Source organism: Knufia obscura (genome assembly GCF_036327395.1).
Source record: "Knufia obscura strain CCFEE 5817 isolate CBS 148926 chromosome Unknown scaffold_5, whole genome shotgun sequence".
NCBI lineage: Eukaryota > Fungi > Ascomycota > Eurotiomycetes > Chaetothyriales > Trichomeriaceae > Knufia > Knufia obscura.
In genome coordinates, this window is record NW_027042691.1 from 184,752 (window position 1) to 211,270 (window position 26,519).

At 51.7% G+C, this 26,519-nt stretch overlaps 7 protein-coding genes across 7 annotated transcripts; 2 read left to right on the top strand and 5 right to left on the bottom strand.

Moving 5' to 3' along the window:
• Nucleotides 1-1,079: 1,079 nt before the first annotated feature.
• Nucleotides 1,080-4,361, top strand: PMZ80_004870 (uncharacterized protein; the record flags this gene model as incomplete). Its single annotated transcript, XM_064873293.1, has 1 exon — nucleotides 1,080-4,361. The coding sequence occupies one exon, from the start codon at nucleotides 1,080-1,082 to the stop codon at nucleotides 4,359-4,361; it is 3,282 nt and encodes a 1,093-aa protein (XP_064730397.1).
• A 1,811-nt stretch (nucleotides 4,362-6,172) lies between these two features.
• On the bottom strand, nucleotides 6,173-11,704 carry PMZ80_004871 (uncharacterized protein; the record flags this gene model as incomplete). The annotated part of the gene is made up of 1 exon (XM_064873294.1): nucleotides 6,173-11,704. The coding sequence occupies one exon, from the start codon at nucleotides 11,702-11,704 to the stop codon at nucleotides 6,173-6,175; it is 5,532 nt and encodes a 1,843-aa protein (XP_064730398.1).
• Nucleotides 11,705-12,653: 949 nt separating this feature from the next.
• On the bottom strand, nucleotides 12,654-16,823 carry PMZ80_004872 (uncharacterized protein; the record flags this gene model as incomplete). The annotated part of the gene is made up of 1 exon (XM_064873295.1): nucleotides 12,654-16,823. The coding sequence occupies one exon, from the start codon at nucleotides 16,821-16,823 to the stop codon at nucleotides 12,654-12,656; it is 4,170 nt and encodes a 1,389-aa protein (XP_064730399.1).
• A 1,568-nt stretch (nucleotides 16,824-18,391) lies between these two features.
• PMZ80_004873 (uncharacterized protein) lies at nucleotides 18,392-19,248 on the bottom strand (the record flags this gene model as incomplete). Its single annotated transcript, XM_064873296.1, has 2 exons — nucleotides 18,392-19,172; nucleotides 19,229-19,248. The coding sequence occupies 2 exons, from the start codon at nucleotides 19,246-19,248 to the stop codon at nucleotides 18,392-18,394; spliced, it is 801 nt and encodes a 266-aa protein (XP_064730400.1).
• A 533-nt stretch (nucleotides 19,249-19,781) lies between these two features.
• Nucleotides 19,782-20,540, bottom strand: PMZ80_004874 (uncharacterized protein; the record flags this gene model as incomplete). The annotated part of the gene is made up of 1 exon (XM_064873297.1): nucleotides 19,782-20,540. The coding sequence occupies one exon, from the start codon at nucleotides 20,538-20,540 to the stop codon at nucleotides 19,782-19,784; it is 759 nt and encodes a 252-aa protein (XP_064730401.1).
• A 1,022-nt stretch (nucleotides 20,541-21,562) lies between these two features.
• Nucleotides 21,563-22,849, bottom strand: PMZ80_004875 (uncharacterized protein; the record flags this gene model as incomplete). Its single annotated transcript, XM_064873298.1, has 2 exons — nucleotides 21,563-22,564; nucleotides 22,616-22,849. 2 exons carry the CDS (start codon nucleotides 22,847-22,849, stop codon nucleotides 21,563-21,565), a joined length of 1,236 nt encoding a protein of 411 aa, XP_064730402.1.
• A 1,977-nt stretch (nucleotides 22,850-24,826) lies between these two features.
• PMZ80_004876 (uncharacterized protein) lies at nucleotides 24,827-26,509 on the top strand (the record flags this gene model as incomplete). Its single annotated transcript, XM_064873299.1, has 4 exons — nucleotides 24,827-25,044; nucleotides 25,095-25,190; nucleotides 25,241-25,570; nucleotides 25,624-26,509. 4 exons carry the CDS (start codon nucleotides 24,827-24,829, stop codon nucleotides 26,507-26,509), a joined length of 1,530 nt encoding a protein of 509 aa, XP_064730403.1.
• Nucleotides 26,510-26,519: the final 10 nt, after the last annotated feature.

Genomic DNA, 26,519 nt, shown 5'->3' on the forward strand with positions numbered 1-26,519 from the left:
TTCGAGGATGAATTCGACAAGTGTTCAACCTTCAAAAACAACCATAGTACTTCTTTGGGGGTCGTCCGAGCGTTGACCTGGTAAACTCTCTTGCTTGATAGATAGAGTGGATGAAGTGGCTAGATGGATCGACAGGACTATCGCCGTCGATTTTGATTCCTATCTAGTCGAGAAGTCGACAACATATGGCTGGGCTTCAGTACATAGGTTTGGCTTGGGCTTGTCATCAAGATGGAACGCAGTCTTCGGCGACCAGAACCAACCTCTATGTAGGCACTGCTACGGCATAACATACGCTTCTCGATGCTCCAGGCAACACTGATGCATTGCTGTGTAGTAAATTTGAAGATAGGGCCCTCCGCTTGCTACAAGCATCAGGCTGCTTGTGATTGAGAGCTGAGTGCCGCGTCGAGGATTTGGCGCCGGCAGTTGCCGCCCCCGAAAGCGAGGGAATACGAACGGTTTGAGCTCTACTGCGACTTCAACCAGTTTACAACCAAGCTGCTGTCATTCACCAGCGTCTTTTCCCCTTGAGCCGTATTGCATAGTTAATCCTGAGAATGTACATCAGCCTCTACGCCATATTCGGACACTTCACGGCTGCACGCAGTCGTCGGCTGCTAGCATGAACTGCACCACCACCAAACGCACGCACTCCATGCACAGAATCGTGCAGAGTCACGCAGCTGATCGGCAGTGCACTCGGCAGTATCACATCGGTCCAGTCATATCTTAGGCGTAGCCGCCTAACGCAGCATTCCTCGACGCTGCATGGAATCCATGTTAGAAGCATGCTGCACCAATGAATGAAGTCCATTCCTCTGCTGAGGTGCTTCATGATGGCGTCCATGCTCTGCCGCAGTATCGACACCAATGGTAACGCGAGCATGCGCAAGAAATGATACGATAGGTCAGATCTCCACGAAAATGCCAAAAATGACCTGCTGCTGGCTACAGCCAGCGCCCGCCTGTCGGTCGCTGCGTCCGCCAGCTCGCTCGATGGATCTTCTACAGTTGCCGAAAGCTTGCTGTATCAATTTCACTCGTGCAGGTCAAGAGTCCAAACTCAGGATTCCAGTATGGAAGCTGCTGGCCTCGCGTCGGCAATCCTTACATTCCTTGACATAACAGCCAAGATCTTGACAAGGACTCGAGAATTTCTTGATCAAGCGGAGCAGGCCCCGGCCTTCCTTAAGGCGCTCCTCAACCGTCTTCCAGTAATCCAAAAGTCGCTACAACTGATTGATGAAGAGAGACGGCGTCAGCGTGTCGATGCTGCGTTCGAGCGCAAGCTTTTCGACGTCGTTGAAGCCGCTCAGGTTGAGATCGAACAACTCAATAGCTATGTTTCCGCCTTGATTCCCCAGAATGTCTCTTCCAGGCTGCAGAGGTTCGATCGAGCTGTCAAGAGCGTCCTGGTCTACGAAGCGAAGATCAGCAGCACACTGGAAAGGCTAGATCAATACTCTAGCGACCTGATACTTCTTCAGGTTTCGATTGTCACCTCAAGGACTGGTAGAGCAGAAGAAAGCACATTACAGATCCTTCAAACTCTTGCAGATAACAAAAGCATTACTGAAGCACAATGTATACGGGACAACATTCTAGCTTGGTTTGACGGCATGCCCAGAGACGATTGGGTTGACCTTTGCTTGATGCGGAGATCCCCCGGAAGTGCAGTTTGGATCTTCGAAAAGCAAGTGTACGAAGCGTGGATGTCAAGTAATATCATCGCGTCGCCAACCAGATTCCTCTGGATTCACGGTCCCGCTGGCTGCGGAAAGACGTTTCTCGCTGCTAATGTGTTCGAATGCTTCGAAAGCCACAACATCGAGACGGCAGCCGTCTTCTGGAGATCTGGAGACAGATTCGACAATGCTACCTTGGATGAAATTCCTCGATCCTGGGTTACCCAATTACTGCTAAAGAACGCCACTAATTATCGTCACCTTGAAGAACTTTGGAAGGCTTCCAACTCTCGTCGCGCATCTTCACAGGAGGTATGGCAGGCGCTGAAGAGCATTCTGACCTCGACTACGACGGTGGGCATAACACTACTTCTCGACGGCCTTGATTCATATAGAGAACAACAGGCAAAGCGCGCTAGATCCTTTCAGTCAGGATCGCATGAGACACTGCATCATGCGGGTATGCGAGACTTCTTCTGGCTTCTCAAAGATACGCTGGAAGGGCACAATTGTCGTTTTGTCTGTTTCAGTCGACCAGATGGTGATATCCGATCCCAAATCAGCCCGTCGCAACTATCAGCCGACTGTCCATTTGATATCCAGGCGTGGCAGTATGCTATCACCGCCAACGATCTCAAAGTGGAATTTAGCAATTTAGCCTTCGACATGCTCGCGAAGCAACTCCCAAAGAAGAGCTATGCTTTCCGACTTGATTTGGCAGATCATATTGCTGAGCAAGCCGAGGGTCACATGTCCATAACAATGATGCTGCATCAGGTAAGTCTTTTGAAGCCTACTCATTCGGAGAAGAAGGTACGAAAGATGCTGGAACAACCGCTCGGCTTCCTAGATGATATCTACCAGACTGAATTCGATCGCATCAAGCGGCTTCCGCTCGAAGATCATAACAGAGCATGTCGTATGCTTCGTTGGATTGCGCATGCTATACGGCCACTGAATGTCCAAGAGCTCCTTGAGGCAATATTGATCGAAGCTGATTTGAAGGACTTCCCTGACGAGAACTTTCCTGACGACCTAGACGACGACGCTATCTGGACTGAGATACAAGAGCTTTGTGGAAGATTCGTTGCCTTCAATCCTGGCGAGCACTATGACGAACCGAGGTACTGGACTGTTCGTCTTGCGCATCCGGCGGCGAAAAGATTCTTGTGTAGCAAGGCAGATTTCACGCCCGAAAACCACTCATCACTGTTTACTGCCATCGAACAAGCGAATCTTCTATTAGGGTCTCGATGCATTTACTACATGATGTACGACAATGTTTGGCCTCCCACGAATTCGAGCTGCGTATCCCTTAGTCAGTCGACGCTGCCAGCTCATCCTTTCTTAGCATATGCGACCAGATGCTTTAAGGATCATTTCAATAATTGTCCAAGCAGTGGCAGAACAAGAACTGACGATACCTTGCTCGAGGCCTTTCTAGATCAGCGGTACGACAAAGTCATCATGTGGCACAGATGGAAACATGGGGCTTTGGGCCATGAAACGCTCAAACCCGACCTGGAGCCATCTTGGGACTGGGGCAGCCGCCTTGCTTTCTCTGCTGCTATGGAGCTTTCAGATGTCGTGCGACAATTGCTTGCTTCACCGCCACTCAGCTCTTCTGAGTTGTCTGAAGCGCTTTGCGCCGCATGCTGGTCTGGCTCGACCGATGTCATGCTCACGCTGCTGAAGAAGGGAGCGGATGTTGATCATATTCCGCCTTCTGGAGATCCACCTCTGCACGTTGCGGCTTTCTATGGCAAAGTCGATGTTGTGAGTTTTCTTATTGGCAAAGGTGCCAATCTCAACGTAAGTACGAATAAGGGTGGTACTGCTCTTCATCACGCTATCAGAGGAGGCCATGAAGACGTCATCAGAGTCCTTCTGATGCACGGTGCTGATGCGATGCTAAGCCGACCTGCTGATGGTTATCTACCTATTCATGTTGCCGCACAACTTCGGAATTTGAAGTGTCTGAGTGCTCTTATCAGCACTGACTCCCTTGCAAGTCGGACTGTCAACGCCATAGCAAATCAAGGCTGGTCGGCCCTGGGTATTGCAGTCAGCAGCCTTACTGATCTAGAAACAGACAGAGACATTGCGAAGCTGCTGATTGACAAAGGAGCCGATTCTATGCAGCAGTTTCCAGATGGTCGCAACGCTTTCTACGTCTGCGCAGAGCATGGTAACTACGATCTCTTTCAGATCCTCGCCACCGAGGTTGAGGAGCTACGCCGAGCGAGTGGTCTCGGCTACACGGAAGGACGATCCCTTCTTCACGCAGCCGTGATAGGTCAGCATTCCGACATCGTACAGACTGTGCTCGAAGTGGACGCAAATTGGAGTCGCCAAGATAACAGAGGCCAAACAGCATTCGACCTGGCTGAGCCACTTCAAAGAGATGTCAGATCTCTCATTGCATCACACATAGCGAAAACCCACAACGGCAGGGCATTTCTCATTAATAGACTGACGGCCTCACCCCCAGAAGACCCGGACACGTACGAGCTGTATCTTAGCTCGGTGCACCTCGAGTGTCTCGATCAGAGTGCTGATATACCGGAGCTTCTGGTTCAGCATCTTCAGACATGCCAGAACGAATACCACGTGATCTGCGAACGTATGGCCCGGACCTGGCGTGAGAGGAGGCAACACCAGCCATCCCCTTGACATAGACAGCATCCCTGGAGCGGTACCAATTCATCGTCCTTTGGGCATTTGCTCGTTTCAATCTGTATGCCGTCCATTGTACCGATACAGTTCCGGAGTGGTTTTCATCGCAGACATGACCTACGATGTTTCAGAACTCGTTGCCATTGCAACTGCCTCACTGAATCTTTGGCCAGCATGCTATGTAGTGAGACCTACATGGCAAAGTAGCGCTACAATCCTCCCAAGACTAGCATCGGTGTATCCATGCTGTCAGGCAGCTGAAACCGTGGGATCCGCGATCAGTAGCCAAACCTCAAGTAGGAGGCAACAATATCCTTTGCCTTGTCGTGCCCCTTCTGTGTCTCAACTGCACGCTTACATGCATCTTACTCACTGTCGATCCGCCTTCCTTGATCACACCTTCCTCGACTATACCTTCCTCGACTACACCTTCCTCGACTACACCTTCCTCGACTATCCCTGCCTCGACCACACCTTCATCATACATGTCTCTGGCTATCATACCTGCCCTACCGCTCACAGAAACAAGGCAGGCAGGATGAGCCCAGGAAGGCGCCATGTGTCGAAACAAAAGATGGCAAGCACGACCCAGTGACACGAACGAGGAAAGTGCGACACGGGAAGGTACAACACCGAGAGGGCAGGCATGACATGGGAAAGGGGGCAAGTACGACCTAGCATGGTGTAGAGCGGGCAAGCACGATCAGGGTCTCAATCGTCGAAGGCACGCCCCTTGTTTAAGTAGCGAGGCGACAGGTACGATCAGATGAAGCACAAATAGCACGTGTAACCATGTAGATAGTCGATTGAGTGGTCACGCCACGGGAGGTACGATGCAGGATTGAGGCAGACATCCACGGCCTAGAAGAAGGCTGAAAGGCACACAGGGAGAAGAAACGACACAACGCTCAAGGAGAGAGGTGCGATTCAGAACACTGCAGGGCCACCCGAGGCAGCCAGCGTTCATCGAGCGGCGATTACCAGGTATGACCAGGAGGTCATGAATCTGCAGCCAAGAACGGACAGGTCAATTCAGTCGATGCGGATATCTACTTGGAGGCAAGCGCGGTCCACCGGAACAGTCATCCTGAATGGCACGTGTGATCCGGCATCTCAGACACAGCAGAGGAAGGCACCACCTAGACAAAATGAGGCATGGCAGGAAGGATGAGAGGAGACGGCAGGGACGATGCAGATTGTTAGGTATTGAGACGGCAGGCATATATTGACATTGACATCAGACAGAAGCAGCGTGCATGAGTCAGCCGGCTACAGAAGGAAAGTAAGACCTTTTCTGGCCTAGCTTAGCGGAAGATGCGATCTACAAACAGTAAAGCCTAGGATAGAGTAAGGTGCTGATGGACGCATCGCTTGTGCAGGAAAATTGTGTAGGAGTAAAGCAGTTGTTACAAGAGGACAAGACGGAGAAGGAAGAGCACCACAAATGGAACATGAATGTCATGCAGGTTGATTGACCTTATTTATACACTGTGTATGTATGTATGTCTGTATGCATATACCTCCGTCTCCGCTGTCGCACAGAGAGTAACCGCATGCAGCGTGCCCGATATAGGTATGTTATGTATACCCAACCCTTGACCCCTGACAGACTCCAGGTAACACCAGTGCGATGCTCGAACGCTCAATGCTGAATCCGAACTGAATCTTGGTCAATCATTCAACACCCCCAACCCACCCATCCGTCCCATACTGCCTTTACTGCCCAAGTCAATACCGAAACACATCCATAACTCCAACCCTCACCTCCTCTTAACACTCAAACTCCTCTTAACCTTCATTCCCAGCCTCTAACTCACACCCCCAACACCCGCCATCGCAGACGCAGTCCTCATAATCCGTCTTACACCTTCACTATTAGCGTTGTTTCCGCTTCCACTTCCACTACCCGCATCGGAGCCCCTAGCACCAGCATTAATATTCGCATCCTTCTCACAGCCGTTCCTACCCCATCTGTCGCCAGGCTTGTAATTACTTGAAGTTCCCGACGCCTCACTCGAAAAAGACTGAGACTGATGCTGACTTGCCGGACGCTGACCCTGACTCTGACTCCCCGGACGCACCGCCTGCTGACTCTGACTTTGTCCCACACCCATATCCCGATAATACTGCCCCGCCAAACTCGCCAAACTCGGCGTCCGCCCCGCAATCCGCTCCTTAATACTACTCCTCGAACTTCCACTCCGTGGATTCTCAGGCCTCACACGCTCAAACTGCTTCATCTGCGCCATTGCGACGCGCTGCGCATGTGAACTCCCCACACTCGGCGGCTGCGCCATCAATCTCTCTTCCTCGGAGGTCCTCAGTCCCTCCTCGTCATCGTACGGGTCACCCTGTTCATCCGGCGTAGGCGGTACAAACTCCTCCCTCGTCTGTGCGTTTTGAGCTTGCTGCGACTGCACCTGAACCTGATTCATCTGCCCCACAAACTCATTGAGCATTGGCTCATCGGCAACAAGATACCCCGTTACCTCCTTACTGTTGCCGTTGCTGTCTCCCCGTCGATGACTCTGAACATCAGACTGTTTGATCGCATGCACATGATCAGCCCTCCACCCCCTACTCGCCTTCTCCCGATCAAGTGCCTGCGCAAGACGCTTATTATCTTCGTCTCGTTCATCGAGTCGACGTCTCGCACCCTCCCGATCAACAAGGCGTTGCTCGCGTTCCTGCTTGAGACGTCGCTCCATTTCGCGGAGTCGATGGATCCATTTCTTTTCTTCGTTTTTGGCTACGATTGTGCCGGCTTCGCTTGTGTTTGAATGTGAACTATTAGGTGGCATGCTGAAGTTGCCGTTGGGAGGGTACTGCGTCGGTCCTCCAGGCACGGCGAGACTCCCTCGTGCATCGCTTGAGTTCTGCGCCGCAGCAAGTGCAGTTCCTGGGTTACCGATCGTAAAGCCGAATCCGCTATTGCGTCCGCCAGACGCAATACTGTTCGACCGCGTCGAATGTCCATCCATGCCGCCCAACGTCTCAACCGCACTCGCGCTGTTAGCACGGCTCAGCGTGACGTTGTTCCTGCGCGTTGGTGTCCGTATACTCGAACCACGATTGGGTATACCCGCCGCACCATTAAGACTCGCATTATCCATACTCGCGTAACCATCATTCTGGGACATCCGACCACCACTGAAATTCGAGGTTCGCGAGCCTGCTCGATCGGCAATATTCTGATGAGATCGTGCGTGACCAGCGTGACTACCGTGAGCAGCTGCAGACGAGTCCTGGTAAAGTCGCAGCTCGGCCTTAAGCAACTTGTTCTCGTTCCTCAATTTCTGCGTCTGTGGGTCTTTCGTGGTGCGGATACCGTGGCTGGTAGCTAGACCAGCATCGATCTCTCGCTCTCGAAGTTTGATCTTCTCCCAGTGCTCTTCGATGCGCTCCAGCTTCTTATTTCGTGTCTCGAACTCCTTCTCAAGCGCATTGTAGTTGCGGTAGAGATCTCGCTCGATAGTCTTTATCTTCTCTTTCGAACTAGACAGCACACCCTCGACTTGCTTCGCCGCAAGCAGAAGATTTCGACTGAAACCAGGCCAGAACAGTATGTTCCCGATAACTTCCTGAGAAGGCAAGTTGCCATTGATTAGACTGTGATTATGCGCCCAATCAGGCCCACACATCGCAGAGAACTTCCGCCAAATCGTAAGAAGAACTTGGTTCCGCTCAGCAAGTTGATCCTTGTACTGTGCTTCGAGCGTAGACAACTGCTTCCTATGTGCGAGTCTCGCCTGCTCCAGTTCCGCAATGCGAGCATTGTTCTGACCAGCAAGTCGTGACGCCTGCTCATGAGATTTGAGAGCCTGTTCAAACGAGTGCTTATCTTGTCTGCGATTCAGTTGCTCCCGCTCAATCATGTCTTCCAATCTCTTACTCTCGAAAGCAGCATCTTCGAGTAAGCCATCGCGATGTGCAAGCAGTTCCTTATGTTCGTCCAGTTGCTGTCTCGTCGTATCGAGATCCATGTTCGTTTGATCGAGCTGTTTTACGATCTTCGAGACTTCGCCTATGAGATGTGAGCTAGTATCCTCAGGGATATTCAACATCTGTCTCAAGCTATCCTCCAGCTGCGCAAGACGATCCTTGAACGTGCTAAGCTCAACTTCTCGAGCAGAGAGTGCCTTCCTCGCCTGCCGCAGTTCGTTCTTGGAGTTCGACGCTTCGCGGTTGAGCTCATTGATGGTACGCTGAATCTCCTGCTTCTCCTGTCCAGCCACAGCATCGCGCTGTGCCCGCTCCTCAGTGAGCCGTCGCTCGAACTCCCTAGCCCGATCTCGCTCCGCATCCAAATTAAGGTGCGTCTTCTTGAGGAGAGATTCAAGATCGCCGATCTTCAATTTGTCGCCGTCTTGTTCTTCCCTCAGGAATGCGATCTCGTTGCGACTGCTTTCTTGCTGCACTCTGAGTCGCTCATTCTTGCTCTGAGTCTCATGCAGGTTCTTTTCGAGATTCTCGAGTTCGCGGTTGGAGTCATCAAGCTCTGCTTTGACAGCTTGATACTTGGCAAGATTCTGCTGAGCGTCTTCTTCGAGCCGTTGTAGACCTTCTGCAGCAGAGCGCATCTCAGCCTGTAATGCTTTGGCACTGCTAGCTTGAGCCTTGAGGTCCTGTTCAAGGCGTGTACACTCCTCGATCTTTGCATCAAGCTCATCACCAAGCCCATCAATCTCTTCCTGAGCTTCAGTCTTCAGCTGCTGGAAAGCATGATCCTGCTCTTCAGCATCACGCATAGCATTATCTCGCTCCTGCGTCAGAATTGCAAGCTCCTCGTTGAACTGGTCAGCATCAGCCTGAGCCTGCGCATCAACAGCATCAAGCTCAGCCAACGCCTCATCGAATTGACTCTGCGTATTCTGCTTGTCGAGCTTCAGCTGCGAAATCTCATCTCTCAGCTGGTCGATCCTGTTCTCCATCGTCTCCCGCTCATTGTCGCTCATCCTCGTATACCTAGTACCATTACTAGCACGAGAATTCGACCTAGCTCTCGATGCCGACCGATCGAGTATACTGTCGCCGGCAACAGAGCGTACACCGCCCATCTTGCCCAGCTTGAGGTTCTCAATCTCCTGGTACAGCATCTCCTTCTCCTTATTCCTGCTCGTCAGAGCCGAAGCCTGTGCACCAATCGTCTTTTGCAATTCAGAACACTCATGTCGTAATCTCTCCAGCTCAGCAGTGTCGACCTTCTGCTGTGTGCCATCGACACTACTCGACCGGCTCACAATCTGACCCTTGACAACTCGCAGCTTACTCCCAGGCCGCGACGAATCTTGCTTGATCTTCGAAAGCTCGTCTCTGAGCTTGCGCGCATCATCCTCAGCTTGTTCTCTGGCAATGGTCTCAGCCTCAAGCATATCCTTCCACATATCCCTCTCTTCACGACTCCCAACTTCCGACCCACCATGCCTCGAATCACCCAGATTCCTCACCATCTCAGCGAGCCTCCTCTTCTCCCCCTCTTTGTTGATATTCTCCTGCCTCAGCTTCTCCATCTCAATTTCGGTGATCTCGACTCGCTCTCGCAGGTACAACACCTCCTCTTCAACAGTCGGACTCCTCTCATCATCAGTCCCATACCCCTGATCATCACTCTCATTCTTCCCCGTCGCCTCATCGAGTTTCCTCTGCAACTCCCTAATCTGCTTCCTCAACCCGTGATTATCTTTCTCCAACCTCAACCGGTCAGATTTGAGCTGTACATTCTCGGTAATCATCTCCTTGATTCCATCTTCACTCCTCTTCTGAAGCGCCTGATCCAAGAAATGTATCTTCATCTTCAGATCAAAGTTCTCCTTCCCCAATTTCTCAACCGTACTCCGGTGTTCCTTCAGCGTCAGGCCCTTCTTCGGGCCAGGCGTCATCGTCGCACTCGCCATAGACATATTCTTGTCCGGACTCCTGCTTCTCGAGTGATCTCTAAACTTTCGCGCAATGGTATCCGGCACCTCGAGGTCTCGTACATGATTCGCAATGACACTATCAGTCGGCATAGACAAGCCAAGCTTCATGCTGGATGCTCGCGGTGTCACCATGACTTCGGAGGATCCTCGACCATGTCGCAGTGTAGTAGGACTTTCCTCCTGCAATGTACTCAGTTCAGGCGGCACAAAAGCAGCAGCTCGCTTCTGTTGTGTAGTGCTCTCCTCATCGTCTCCGCTCATGCCGCTGACGCCACTGGCTAGACTGCCCAGACTCGTTGAGCGACTGAGCGTCATGTTCGGTTTCCGCCTGATGGATCTGGTACTCTCTGGTGCGGCACCACCACTTTGCAGGGCAAAGTCGGCACCCAGCGTAGCCTCGCTTGTTTCGGTGGTCGAACTTGCCATCGAGTCATAGCTCAAGCGGGCACTACTCGACCTCTTACTCAGGTACTGCGGTCTCCGTCTCGTGACATTGAGTGGTATGGCATCGTAGTCCTCGACATTGACTCTAATTGTGCCGGAAGTGTCGATGCTGGAGAGTGTACTATTGCGATCTCTATCTTTTCGTGGTGTAGCATCTGGATCGGCACTCCGTGAACGACGTCTGGCTTTGTGAGCTGTGGGAGATTCCGGGCTTCCTCTTTCTCTTTCGTTGGCTGTCTCGTAGCCTGCCATGGATGCGAGGGATTGGACTCGGGATACGGTTCGGGCTGCGGTAGGAGAAGAGGACATTCGTTCAAGAGCCGAGGTGTTCGGTGCCTCCCGATTCGAGTCGTTCTCGGTCGTGGTGTCTTCGTCGGGGATAGGTACTCGGTCGTCTTCGGCTGTGGGAGTAATGTAGCCTGCGGTAGTAGGCGAAGGTGCAGCTTGTGCTTGATCCTGGTTGTGGTCTTCTGCCGCATCTCCTTCTGATGGCGTCTGATCACTAGTCGGGACACCACCAGTTGTCTGTGTATCGCTGAAGCCAGGAACGAAGATGTCAACAGGCATAGACTGGGCGGTACTATCGACCTGGTCTGACATAGCTGAAGGTTCAGGTAAGAAACTAGACTCAAAATCTGCTAGCTTCTTCTTCATTTCCTCCTCTTCGAGCACCGTGTTGTTGAACGCAGGCATATCGTCCTCCTCTTGCGTGTCTTCATGCTGGGTACGATGCATCCGCGACGAGTCGTTCAGGCTGCTGGGCATGTCGATTTGCGGAGGCAGTAGTGAGGACGAGTCCTCGCCTGTTGAGTGTTCTTGGTCCATAGCGTAGTCTTCCTCATGGTCATGGTCATGGTCGTGCGCACTTTCTGCGTTGGAAACGTCGTCTCTGATGTCTGAGCCAGGCTCAAATCCACCCACCATACGGGAGGACTGTCTCTGGAAGAGTCTTGGTCGAGGACGTGTCGGTGTGGACATGATGGATTATTCGCTGCCTCGAGGTAGACTGGGTACAAGGACGCACGCGTGGCTTGTTGTCATTGGTAGGTCCTGCTGCATCATCAGCTGGTAGTGCGGCTGTCGAGTACTGTTTGTTATCAAAGGGTATCGCGTGCTGTACAAGAGGTGAAGTGCGAAATGCGAAACGATACAGTGAAAGTTGAGTGCCGTATGATATGAACTACTGCACTCCTGACGTATCCAGTATCCAGTCGGCGCGTTCAAGTCGCATATTACAGCTCAATCAATGTTTTCGACTGTCGATATTGCAATAACGTACATGGCTGAGGTGACAGCAATGCCGGAGGAGACTTCGTTACATAGCGGCCAAAGCCTGTCGCGACATGGATGCTGTGCTCGTTACCACTTTCTCCTGATTCACTGACGACAACACCACCAGAGTTTCCCGGCTGAGCAGTCACAACCATGCCGACGCTAAGCACTTTTAGGCCTATCAGGCCTGCTCGATTAACTGGAAACCACTGCTTCAGGCGGTATCCAAACAAAGCTAATGCAGGACCCCATGTATACACACAGTAAGCGGCACGTCTATTTCGTGTTGGGCTGTCCAATCCCAGCTCGAGCGCAATAAGCAAGTGAAGGTTTCTTAAAGTTGGACCTTGGCTACAAGCACCAAGAACTACAATAATGGACATCAAACATCTACACATCCATTTTGCAACAATTCCTATCGTTGCTACAGTCGACTCGGAGCAGTGATTCACACGAACTCTCCATCGTCGTCCCACCAAATAACCCGAAACGCCTCGCTTAAGACCCTTGCCACTCTGGCTCACTATTCTGATCTACAATACAATATGCTTTCTCAGTCCAAACCCCTCGCCTACCATACAGAAATACTAGCTGCTATACCCGCAGGCCAAGTAATACACATTAGAAGATCAACACCACATCACTCATAACTCATTCACGACTCCATCGTCGCGCTCCCAAAGAACGCAGCCGAATCATCCGCATCCTGTCTCTGCTTCTCCAGTTCCCTCCTCAACTTCAGCACCTTCTCCTTCGTCACCTGTGCCCCCTGCAACGCATCAATATAATTCTTGAACTTGACAATTTCTCTCAGTAGGTAAGCGCTCTTCTTCTCCCAGTTGCCCATCGCCTTGCCGTAATTAGAGTGCTTAGACGAAAACGCAAGTAGCATCGGTCCACGAAGCTCGTTGTGTCGCTGGAGATCTTCTTCGATGCTCTGGACATATACCTGGAGAGCACGGAGTTGGTCGACTTCCAATAATTGGGACGCGAGGAGTGATTGCTGTGGTGGCGCCCAGTCGCTAATAAAGATCTTGTCGCCTGGTAGCTTGGGTCGGAAAGAGTTTCCATGGTCGAGAGAGCTGCGAATGGACATCTGGGTGCTTGGTCGAGGCAGGCCGGTGTCTGTTGAGGTGAAGGAAGTCCGCGGTTCTGGTCCTGTCAGGGCACGGTCAATAACGTTGTCGCTCCAGCCATACTCCATGCTGCTGATACCGCCAATCATAGGCTCTTTCGACAACCTAGCACTCCAGAAGTTGGCCGTCGATACAAACTCCTTCACGATGTCAGGAGTGCCAACCGAGAACAGGTGCACTGCTCCTGTCGGCAAACTCAATGCCCAGACATGGGGCCTAGCTTTCGAGTATCCCGGTGGCGGCAAGCTGCTCGCAATAGTATGTCGAAGCATGAACTTCCACACCTCCTCAGCATTCTCCTGCCAATTGCCACCTCCCACAACACCACCCGGCTTCTGATTACGTGCTTTCGTCCGCAGTGACTTCGCCGTAACAGAGAAGGAGAACAATCGCATCCACCCCTTCTCAATCACAGCGAAGCAGTCGTTCCAGGTCCGATCCTTTGATTTCTTGTCCACACCTTCCAGGTGACACTTATGCTTCAAAATGCCTTCCTTGGCCCAAGGCGCACCTTCCAACTCGAGAGACTCATCTTCAAGCAGAGGACCCGATTTCATGCCATCGTCCGTCTGCGTCTCCAGCTGATCTTCACGAATAATGGCCTGGCTGAGCGCGCTCGCAAACCCGATCGAGGCATTGTAATCGTTGCCAACATTATTATTCGTAGCGAAACTATCGACAGACATTGAGGTCAAAGTCTTGCCAAGAGATGCCTTGCTCCACGTGCTGGACATGCTAGGGCTCCACGCAGACGACTGATCCTCCAGGCTGTTTTTACTAGATCCAAATCCTGGTGTAGACCCCAGTCGTGGTCGTGATCGCTTGCTGTTCCATTTGCTCCCTAGAGACTTGCTGTCTCCATAGCGACTGCGGTTGCTCTCTGATTGCGCCTTGCTGAGCACACTAGGTGTTCTTCGTAAACCACCCAGAGACAGCAAATTATTGTTGCTCGTGCTTGGTGCATATCGTACTTCCGAGCCAAACAATGGCAATGGTTCGCGTTGTATCGAGAAATAGAAGTCCTTGAGCACGCCTTCGACCTGAAGTTCCCATCCAGCTTGTGACCCTGAGAATGCCACATCCACCAGGGGACCATGCACATTTTCGCTCCCTAGGCCACTTGAGTCTGTTCGTGTGAGCTGGTCAGTCGGACGGTGACCCAACGAGCTGCCCGCACGTGCAGGCTCGCGGTCAACTGAAACTCTGTCTGAACTAGGTACAAGACTACCAGAACGCACTGTCAGCAACTGATTCGTGGCTTGGCTACTTATGTCACCTGCATCAGCAACGACAGGTCTAATCGTCTGCATAGCATTCTTGACGAATTGACTTCGTGTCATCTTGGAACCAATATCCGCCATATGAAGATCGGTGTTGAGTAGCAGTAACGAGTAGCAAATCGTGTGGACCACATCAGACGACTTGAAACCATGACTAGTATTGCATGCACACCACCTTTTCGCAAACGCGTCCAATATTCGATCGATGAGCTGCGACTCTGCTTTCAGTATCAGACGTGAGCACAGACTGCGGAATGCTGCCAGAATGTTGTGACCGGTCCAGTCGAACAGTGTCATGTATGCCTTCCTGACGCGCTCGCGCTCGCTTCCTGCTTCGCCAAGCCATGCTGCGGCCGCCTGTCCTTCGATTTCTTCTTCCCCGTTGTTGTATATGTGTTGTGCTTTGTCGAGTTCTGCGATCGTCGGTCCGTCGGTAACACTTGGATGCGACACGTGCAGACATGGCGATGAGGTACGTGTCCGGTCGACAGCATTTGCCACATCAGGTGTGCTCGGTGCGGATTTGTAGTCACTAATGTCAGATCCTGAAGTATTGCGATGCTGAGTAGTCATAATACCTTTTGGTAGTGGACTCTTGGTCCTCTTTGTTTCAGCAGCGACCAATGAGTCTTTGCGTGGCGGCAGTGCGAGTCGATCTGAGTGCCACGAGCTCGACCTAGCCTCAATTACCGGTTTTATCGTCGATACTGCAGGTACTGTACTAACGGAACGTGGTGTCGGTCTTTGTGAGCCAAGCAAACTGCTTCGTCGTGGCTCCGGCTGATCAACATCACTTATCTGGCTCTGATCGCCTTCTTCGCAGCTACTGGTATCGGTGAAGAATGTCTCTTTTCGAGGTACAGTCAATGTGTTCAGGTCTTTGCTCCGTGGCTGTATCGGCTCAGGTGATTCTGTTCGGGATATTCCAGTGCCGGCCGATTCTGCAGGCAGGTAGAAGCTGCGCAAGGGACTTGTAGGACGCAAAGGACTTGTTGGCGTCTGAGACCTCTTGTGAGCATTATCGTCTGTCAGATAGGGATCCATAAACGCCTTGAGACTGGACACGGGACTCTGCGCTCCTGGTCTCGGTTCTGCAGCTGCCAAGGAGGAGCTTAATGTCAAGGGTATGGGAGGTGCAATAGCGGTGCTGACGGACTTCTTTCGTCTGCGAAAGAAGGATGAAGGTTTCTTGGTTAGAGTGGGCTGTATGTTCTCCTTGTTATGAATATCGGCAGATTCTTTGCGGGTGTGTTGGTGTGCTCTATTCGTGGTGCTTGTGGTTACAATGTCTTTCGTGTTCGCTGGCGAGTGGCGACCAGTAGGCGTGGCTGTTGCGCCAGGTGTGTTTCTAGAAGAGCCGAAGAACCTCTTGAAGAAGCCAGAGTGAGGAGGAGGCGTTTGTTCGGCAGGGTGAGACGCAGTAGACTTTGTTCCAGATGGTGTAGCAGCCTTTGCAGAGGGCACAGACGGGGCAGATGTTCCTTGTACAGCGCTTGTTCCAGTTGTGGTTGACTTGTTCTTCACATTCTTGGACGTCTCGGTATTCCCTCTTTTAGCGAGAGTGGCAGACTGCTTAGATGGGGAACTAGAAACCTTCTGGGCCTCAGGACCAGAATGTACGACAGGGTGCGGGGCGGTATTATTCGTATCATCTTCATCAAAGCGCCGCCTGGTCCCGAAATCGAAGCTCTGCGAGCGTCTATTGCCAGCCGGACCAAGTCTTTCCTGCAGGTGCTTCATATGTGAGAAGTCTGAGCTCGAAGCATTACCAGCAGGCTTCTTCTCGTCCACGCTGCGCTGTTTCTTGTTCCTTGGAGGAGCGGCAGCTCTTTGCGATTCATAGATACGGATTCTAGCAGTATCCTCATCTTCGCCAAATATACTCGGCAGCTTCGCTGGATCTCTGGCGTATCTGGCGCTGCTACGCCTCGGGGTCTGCATCTGAGCAGGCTTTGGTTGTATGGTTCTGATGTCGCTTTCGGACGATACCGAGGATGAGAAGGTATGGCCTCTTCCTCTGTATCCTGCTCTTGAATCCTCCTCGTAGTATCTGGGTTCGGTCGTTGGATGGGAGAACTGGTCAAGGGCCAAGACCATATTATCGACCATAGAGGCTCGTGGGAAGTGCTTGCTAGAGTAGGTCAAGTCATGAGGGTCCTCGACATCGTCATCGGTCGTAGAGTCTCGTTCGAAGCCGTCGAAGAAGGAAGTACCTGTCGCGGCAGCCAGACGAGCTGACTTTGGATAACTGGATGGAGGATCTTTCCTTCGACGTGGCGGAGTACGCGGAGGGGATGCGTTTCTAGAATGGTATGAGTCGTGTCTCATTGCTGCAAGTTCTGATTGAGATGGAGCGACTCCATTCATCCTCTTGGTGGGAGGTGTGCTTGGAGAGATGTCCTGGGGCATATCGCAGGTGCAGCCGATAGTGCCGGTAACACGACAGATGAAAGATGGATCTCAACTTGGCAATGCTGGTTGGGCTTGCCGCTGCTCCAACTTCACCAGAGTAGTGTATAACGTAGTGGCTTCTTTCAGTCAGTGTCCGGGTAGGGCGGATACACCATCACTTCAACTGGCGTTCAGTCTGCATTTCTTCACGGACAAAGCACGGGTTGATGCAAGAGCTCAGAAGAAAGTTCGCGTACTGGAGAGCTCGCCGCTGCAGGGCGTGGATATTGCCGAAAGTATGAAGTTCTGGACGAGTTGCATTCTGCAACAGTGGACGGCATTGTTGAAACACACAACAGTTGTTCCACTGCGAGGCGAGCCAGGAGCATGGGGGAGAGGGACCCAGCAGCCGGGTTCCAGAAACGCACAATTCAGGGGTGTGCAGATCTCATGATAGGCACTAACGGCTGATCTAACTGCTTTGGCTATCGGATCTGGACACCTTCACAAGCCATCGGTGGACACCAATGGCTTGAACACACGCTTATGCACTACCTAATACTTGCCAAGCTTCACTCAGCAAGGACTAGCCATGTGTGCCCTACCATGCTTTCGAACTATTATCAAGGATACGTCTCGCACCAAGCAATAGAGAAAGCCCACTCAGCGTTCGTAGAACGCAACAAAATGCGTACATAGGATATGGGTAGTACATTTCCAGTCATGGAGAAGCTCGAAGCAGGAATTTGGCCCATGTCGCACCGGCCCATACGGTTCGACTCGCTTCATGAAACTGCTTCATGATTCATGAATCGCTAGCGATTTCTCCCCATGGCTTTCTACTGAGTAGTGCAGCCTGAGAGTTCAACATCACGACGTTGCTTTTTCGGTGCACCGCTGACCTCCCACCTCAGTCTAATGCCAAGTTTGCAGTATGCAAGTATCTAGTAGTGCATGTATGCGTACTGTACCTGCATAAGCGTCGACACTTGTCCAAGAACGACAACAGAACCGTAGCCCCCTCTGAGTTTGAGACCCCTTGCTTCCCACTGACAGCATCTTCATCACAATCAAGATTGGCGACCTGCAGCATGTCGAACCAAACTTGTTTTCTTCTGCTTCTAGCATGCAGTGGTGGTTCCTTCTTCGACTGCCTGAAATCACCTCTGCATGCAACTTCTGCTTCCCGACTGGCTCCACCCGCAACGTCAAGATGACCGCCCGTAGCACAATTTGAACCAGGTCTAGCAGCAGGAAAGAGTTTGGCGGATGTTCAGGTGCGCTTTCGTTGCGCTGCAACACTCTCTTCCGTGCCGTGGTCTGGAATACTGGGCAGCGCGTCGTGCCTGATGATTGTCCGGTGTGTCTGCCTTCGCAACATCTGCCGACATCTCGGCCACACATAGGGCTCCGTGACTGTGGACGTTGTTGTTCGTCGGAGACTGTTTAGTTAATTGTCCCGTCAGCAGAGCGATGTAGGTCCCTGTTGGCCGAGATAGAGCAGTATCGCATCGATGGCGTGAATGCCTGTATCCTGTCTTCCTCTCATTGCGTAATATTATAACCATGAATGATCCGTTCCCACCTCACTTCGAAATATCCACCCCCCAAAACAACCAACTAACACCCCACCTCTCAAGATTCACCCCGCCCACCGTACACCCCAACCACACCACCCCCATAACCGGCACAGGGCCCAACAACAACCTCGTATGCTGCAAAAACGTCAAACTATTAAACCCCAAAAACGTAATCAAACTCCAATAACACCCCGCCACAAGATACAACGTGTTCGCCACAAACGTGCTCGCCTTGTTACTGTGATCGATCGCCGGCATGAGGATATACTGCACGATATACAGCAATACATAGGGCGGGAAGAAGGCGCGGATCGAGACGTCGAAGCAGTATCCGAATTCAAGGGCGTCGGTGGATGAGGTTGAGGGGCCGAAGAGGCCTTGTGTACGGCGGCGGCCGGGGAGACCTGCTACGCCGGGGCCGAGGAGGCGGCCGACGAGGAGATAGAAGAGGGTTGAGACTACCAGGGAGCCGAGGAGGAAGTGGATGAAGATGAACATGAAGGAGAGCTTTAGGATGCTGCTGAGTCGAGGCGTGTAGGCGAGGGACCAGGCGAGGGAGGTGAGGAGGAGGAAGAAGCTGAGGAGGTAGGTGAAGGCTGGATCGGGCCTGTGCCAGGAGTTGCGCATCTCTGTAGGCGTGTCAGTCCCCATCCGTTCCATCTTGTCAATGTCATGCTGCGTACGTTTTTGATAGTATATGCTTTTGAACACCTTCTTCGGCGCAATCATAAGATGTGTCATTTCCCAGACTGCCGTTTCAAAGTCCATTTGCGGAAACTTGAAGAGCCTAGCCGGTAATATCAGTATGCGCGGTTCTGGCATAAATCTTTGGTACTTTCCTACCTCTTGAAGAACCTAGGCATCTTGTATTCTGAGCGCCTTCGCTCTGTTGGACCGAATTGGCCGCCATATCGAGGTGTAGGAGAGATTCGAGGCACGCTCATCGAGGGTGATTATGAGGGTAGCAGCGGTAAAGAGTGTGAGGAGAGCGACGACTCATACGTTGGAATTCGACGGCGAGGGTGCTGCGGCGCCAGGAACAGGATGGCAGTGTGAAACAGAAAGTACGATGCGCATAGCCTGAGGTGTCGCAGTGTACATCTCCACTTACGTAGCGATGGCGTACCCGGTTCGGCGCGTGGCCACGTGCAGAAAGAGGACATGTGTTCACCTTTCGAGTTTCCTCGGACATCGATTCACGGGTACGAGTAGATCAATAGGGCCATGCTTTGATTCTTTGATTCTTAACGTCGAGTGAGTAGCCGCTGTGGATTGTGATGATCTAAAGCCACACTGATAATCATGAGATGCTACCCAAACTATTTGCCAACGGCGACGGGAGGTATGATCTTTCTCTCCACCTTCGAAATCATCAACAATGACTAGGCTGAAGAGCTCACTTCTTCTTCCCACCCTTCACTGTCTTCTTGTCAGCACCAGCTCCCAACGCAGCAGCCCTCTTCTTCTCCTCCTTGTCCATCCGCTCCTTGTTCTCCTTTGCTCGCTCATCCTGCTCCTCCTTCTCGGCCTGCTTCTTCGCAGCAGCCTGCTCCCGCTGCTCTCTGATCAACTTCAGTCTGGCGAGATCAGCTCTAGCCTCATCGGTCTTGCCCTCGGCATGCAACTTCTGGTATCTCTCCTTAGCCTGTTGAGCAGCAATAGCCTCCTTCTCCCGTCTGCTCAGATTGTCCTTATCCTTCGGCTTTGGTAGTGGCGCCTCGCCCGACGCACCAGTCACAGCTCGTGCCTGGTTGCGTGACTTGGCCGTGTGGTTTGGATTGGCTGGCAGATCTCCGTCCTCCTCCTCGGACTCTTCTTCCTCGGAGTCGGTGGGCAGATCACCAGGTGCAGCGACCTTCTTGTTCTTCTTTGCGATAGCCTCTGCCTTCTTCTTCTTAGCCAGCTGTCTGCGTTCCTCTCGGGTCAATTCTTGTTGACCGGCAGGTGCGGATGGGCCGTCATCATCCTCTGACTCTTCCTCGCTGGACTCCTCTTCTTCTGACGAGGTCTCGTCATCTTTGGTCTTGTCTTGAGGGTCGCGCCACATGCCAATTGGGTTGCCATCCTTGTCGAGGGGTTGTAGGTCGCGCGAGAAGTGTTTGCCGCCGCCTCGCGAGGGCTTGGAGAACTTGCCGCCTCGTCCACGTGGAGGCATCTTGACTAGTAGTTTGCGTTATGGGTGTAATATGATGTTCAAAAGTCAGAGAAGTTGACCGTTCAGTCAACTCGAGTGTGTCGAAGGGACTTTGTGGTGGGGGAGGGGTATTGGTCAAGAACAAAGAATGTCGGAGGGATGGTGTGTTCTGTGGTAGTAAAATGCGTCTTTATATACTTTCCGTGCAGACGAGGTTTGTAGTCACTGTGCCTAACGCGAGAAAGGTGATATACCAGAGGAGTTGCACTTAAACTCTCACAGGACTGAGTGACTGTGTTCGCGCAGTTTGCTCTTCAACTTTTTGGTGCAGTGACGTAGCCACGGTTCTCTGGTCTGAATCGGCAGGTGCGAATGCGAAGAAGATCACCACCGAAGTGAATGCAGTGAGAAAAGAGTGGTCAAGAAGTGATGTAGAGAGTACACCGACAGTCTTCAAGTGAAGCCCACCACTATTGGGCAGCAGTTTGGTTGTTTCCAAACGATCACATGGTAGGGGAGTGACTTGTTCAATCCCACCTTGACTGTCCAATCACATGCGAGTCATCTCCAAAACCATTGCTACATGAGACAACACTTCAACCCGGCAAAGTAGAGTGGTTTGTATGACAATCTAGTCATGAGAGGCGGTGCTGGTCAGACACAATGTTGTAAATCTGGTTGTTTCCCAGAGTGTTGAAAACACGAGTCAGTTTGACAATAGATCGCTAGCGAATAAATTTATTCCTCCCATCCACCACCAAGTATTATGTGAATACTTGTAATGGCCATAGTAGGCCTTGGGAAACAGAGCTACACCTTAACGAGCCACTTCCACCCAATTCGCCTCCTCGTCAAGACAGCCCACCGTGTCGCGGCCAGAAATGCTGCAGAAACAAACATAGTCGTTCCAGCAAATATCTGACACCCCAGAAAGTCCCCATGCATTGTCTCAATCAGCGCACCACCAATCGGCGGCCCAGTCAGGCAAGCGAACCTAGATTTCACCGTTAGTTATGTAGTCTTCAATCAATCAGGTTACCAGTTCAAACAAACCCAACAAATGCAAAGCCCATGCCCGTCCTCACACCAACCTTCTTCGGATCCTCCGTTAGACTCGTGAGCACAACTGGCCAGAGCCCTTGGAGAGCAGCTCCAGTAATACCATAAATGCAAGTGAACGGCCAAAGCCCTGCTATGTTGTGAACGCCAATCCAACCAAAGCCCATCACACCGGATGCGACGATAAATGGCCAAAGAATGTTGATGGGTCCTAAATAGTTTGCTGTGATGTTTACCGCCAAGCGGCCAACCACTCCGACACCGTTCATCGCTAAGAGCAGGCTGATCGATGTCGATTGACTCGCGCCGAGTACATTCCTGCTAAACGACGTGATGTAGAAGAAGCCAATGTATACAGACCAAAAGAAGAAAAAGCCACACAGGAGATACAACGAGTAGGCCGTCTCCTTGAATGCAGCCCATTCCACGATTGGTCCGGCCTTGCGGGGTGGAAGTCGTGGCTTCAAGAACAGTATACAAACCACGAAACATGCCATCTGAACGAATGCCATCGTGCGGACAGTCCAGCCAAATCCAGATGTCGGTAGCATCTCCCTAGCAATTGCGGGAAACACCAACCCGCCAGTCGCAGAGCCAGTGACCGTGATCCCGAGCGCTATCGACCGGTTCTTGAGAAAATATGTGCTGACTATCGCAATCGAGGGCACGAAAACCAAGCCAAATCCGAGACCGATACAAACGCCCTGAGCCAGGAAAACCTGCCAGTACGTCTTGCACAAGCTAAGCATGAACATACCAAATAAGGAGATAACGGCGCCAAGAGTGAAGGTCAACTTGAAGAACCCAGCATCTGTAGCTCTTCCGGAGAATGTGCCAACATTGAACAAGATCCAAACTTGTATCGTCCCGATCCAGGCAACGGCTGATGGTGATCCAATCTGCATGTTGTCGACGTAGTAACTTTGAAAGAGACCAAACGAGTTGATGAAGCCCCACGTGTTGAATATAACTAAGTGAGTTAATACCTAGCAAAGACGATTAGAAAATTTGTGCTCCGGTATACAGTCTGTCCATACCGCAGTTGCCCAAGCCTGAAATCCGCCATCCGGAGGCGGCCCGGGATCTAATGTGTCAGATGTCCTCACTTTCGATAGCGTCCGGGACAACGTCGACGTGAGTTGATTTGGGCCTCTTGAAGCACTCGTCTTGATGGCCTCAAGTGGCTCACCTGCCTCTTTAGCGGCGGTATATGCTTCGAGGTCGCGCTCCGGCATACTCTCGGTTAGACCTAGATCGTTCTTCGCCTCCATCGTGCTCCCTGGGCGTGTACTTATGAGTGATGCATTACGGGATAATGTTGTCGCCATATCTGGGTAAGCGACAATATCCGGGCTTTGTAGTTGTAGTCAAAGCTCTTTTTGCTCTTGATGACGCTGTCAAGTAGTGAGAATGACGACTTGCTCAACGTAGCACGGCGTTTAAAGTATGAGCGAATGCGATGATAGCGAATGTGTTAAATTCTATAGCAGCATTGGGCATCGGGCGCCGGTTTGTGAAGGGCGCGCGACAAGATACGGGAACATCATTCGGTGAAGATGGCTGTTAGCCGATGGGTCATAAAAACTAGTTGACTCCTACTACTGAACTAGCACGCGGTGGAAAGGCCGAACTCGCGAAACCTTCTCCATGTAGCAGCCGGAAGATGTCCTGCCCAGTCAGAGAGCGCTGTGTATCTAGATTGTCATGCCTCAGGCACGATCTTGGCCCCACAGGTGCGGACGGGATAAAGAAAAGCAGCCTACGAACCACGAGATTTTGCGAGATATAACGTCCATTAAGAGCAGGACGTTTACCGCTTTACATGGCGACGAACATACGCCTCTTATGGCACTATATCTATTCAAGAAGGCTCAGCATGTCTCTACCGTGCTATGCATTAAAGTGAAACGTAGCGCCATGAAGTGCCTGGATATAGTATGTCAGACACAATTGGTGTTGATGTACTGCTTCTACGACTTGCGACTGTCGGGATCTCTTGTACACCGCGCTCGACAACAGTCTCCTGGTACATTGCAAGACGGAGCCTGCACAAAGAGACTGCTAGAAATGACTCAATACACAAATGTGGTCCCGGGTGTGTTGTCTTTCTCCATCATGGACCTCAAGCAAGATCACGCTCTTCTCCGGGCGTCGACAGACGCCCTTAGCGACCATATGTCCTTGACCTGGCTGCACCGTCGGGCTTCTTCATATCTCGTGCCTCTGGTGTCTCAGTAGTCAGTATCGCAGCGATTCCCCGTGACGCTTATGTGAGACTCTAAAATAATGGTGCTTGCTGAACGAAAATCACCGCCCTCGATTCGGTTCGCTGCTACACGTCTTGCCCTTGTCATTCACTTGGCATTAAGCTTGCACTCTTTAGTTTCTCGACTGCTGACCGCCGTGCCCTACTGCTATTGCCACTGAACGGTGAGCATGTTGTGTTTCAATATTCCGGGACTGCTATCTGGCATGACCCGTGACCCTCGATGAACTAATCGCTACGCGGGCTAAGCACTGTTCGCCATGAAAGTGATGCGTAGCGACGCATGGACAGCTGGACCCAGGAACGTGTTCCTGTCAACTTAGAAGTCACAAAAGATGATTCCATCTTCCGTGAAGCGCAAGTCGTACGGCAAAGATTTGTTGGATCGTTGCCTCGAACAAAACTAGCTTGATGAGCCGATGCAATGTATCCATTGCGCGTCATGTATTGACATAAAAATCACCTTTGAGAAAGATCAGCCCTTCCGTGCTATAAAGCTAAATTCCGAATGCATCCTTTGGCGGGTGCACTAGGAAAATAACGCCCAATCAGAAAACCCTGTTTGATCTCGGAGACAGATTAGCGAGATAGCTAGGGCTGCTCCACCTGCTCGATGCGGACATGATCGATCTTTTGAGGAAATCAAACTCTATCAAGCTAGGTCAACTCTCTCGTGCCGATGTCCTTCATGATAGATTTCAGCACTCTTGCATATCTGCCCTGGGTGGAGCTGAAAGCTCGTTCTCATCACGCCTAGGCTTCGTCATGATCATTGTCGTCCACAGATGTACTTGCGCATCCGTGTTGTCTGCGGTCTCTAGCCCTCCTGAATGATATTATCGACTTTATATGTATTCGGTCGTTATGCCCAGTACACAGACTCCGGATAGCTTACTATCATGTGGATGAATGTGAATCTGTGATGTAGCAGTTGGCATACCATCATATACCACCAACGGCCAGCCAGCCGAAGTGGAAGAGGATGCCCGGAAGTGCCACTGAGCATGCGACAGAACTCAATGGCTTCAGCTCCAATGACAGACTTGACGGTGTGCTAGAAGAGAACGGTTTGCGAGTGACCGATGATGATGGAGGACCCTTGGTGGATTGGAAGAGCAACGCAGAGGATCGGCCTACGAACTGGTCGTCTAAGCCCACGATACACACTTTGGTGGTTGTGCTACTATGGTCCATGTTCACGTGAGACGTCGTGATCGGAATGACAGGGGTCAATGTTAACACACCTGCAGGACGATTTTGACAACCATCGGCACGGCAGCATCAGTGCCAGCGCGACAAGACTTTGGACTGTCCCAACAGGTCGGCTACCTCATCTTCACAACCAGGTAAGTCAATTACAGCATTTCAGACGAAAGCCAACTTCTGACTTGTCCAGCACCTTGTTGGGCGAGGGTATAGGCGGCGCATTGTTCGCACCAATATCAGAATCTTTTGGTAGAAGAACAGTGTATCTCTTTGGATCTGTGCTCGCAACGATATCCTGCGGCATCAGCGCTATACCACATCCCGCTAGTGTTACCATCGGACGCTTCCTTACCGGATTTGCCTGCGCGATTCCGCCATCCATATCGGGGGGTATTATCGACGATATATTTCACGACTCTCCTTGGCTCACTTGGAATATATACATCTGGACCACGGTATCGAATGCAGGACTGTCTGTGGGGCCAATAGTGTCCGGTTACCTTACTTTCCGAGTGGGATGGTGCGTACCTAGTGACTTCTGCCAGCTTGTTAAAGGTTGCTGACCAAGGTTAGGCAGTGGCCGTTCTATGTAGCCACCATAGCGGCTTTCGTGCTGACGTTGCTCTCAGCTGCGATGCGAGAGTCACGGCCGTCCTTGCTACTCAAGCGAAAAGCCCAGCATGTAGAACGGGTCAGCAATACGACCTCAATACCGACTAGAGGTCACGATTCATTTCCAACCTTGTCAGGTTTTGTTCGGCAAGCACTGGTCAGACCACTCCGCCTCCTCTTTACCGAGCCCATTATCGCCGTGTCTGCTGTCATTGCGGCAACAATCTTTGGACTAGCTTATGGTCTGACAGCTGGACTGGAAGTGATTTACATCCAGTACGGTTTCTCCGAAGCTGCAACTTCCTTGTCATTCATTCCGATCCTCTTGGGTATGCTTCTCGCAACAGCGCCGCGCGTCTACGACGACTGGCGATCTCGACAAGCGCGAAAAAGTGGTGCACAGCCTGACACGGAGCCCGAAGCCAAACTCTGGTCTTTTGGCGTGGCGGTACCAGTCTTCGCAATAGGTCTCTGGCTCGTCGCATGGACTATCAAGCCGAAAGTATCGATCCATTGGATCGTCTCGATGGTGGGCCTTGTCCTGTTCGGCTACGCTCTCAACGACATCAATTTCGTTCTTGCGGGATACGTAACAGAGAGCTATGGCAGCTACGCAGCCTCTGCGTACTCTGGCATAGTGATGGCTCGTGCAGCCATCTCGTGTGGATTTGCACAGGGTACTGAGCCGTTCTTTGTCGCGCTTGGGCCCAATATTGCTGTGTCCATTCTGGCAGCTGTTGCAACTTTGTTCTGTTTGGCACCTGTGTTGTTTATGCGGTACGGAAAGAAGTTGCGGAGTCGCAGCCGTTTCGCTAGCTCATTGAAGGATTCAGACGACAAATCCTGAGTGTTACGAC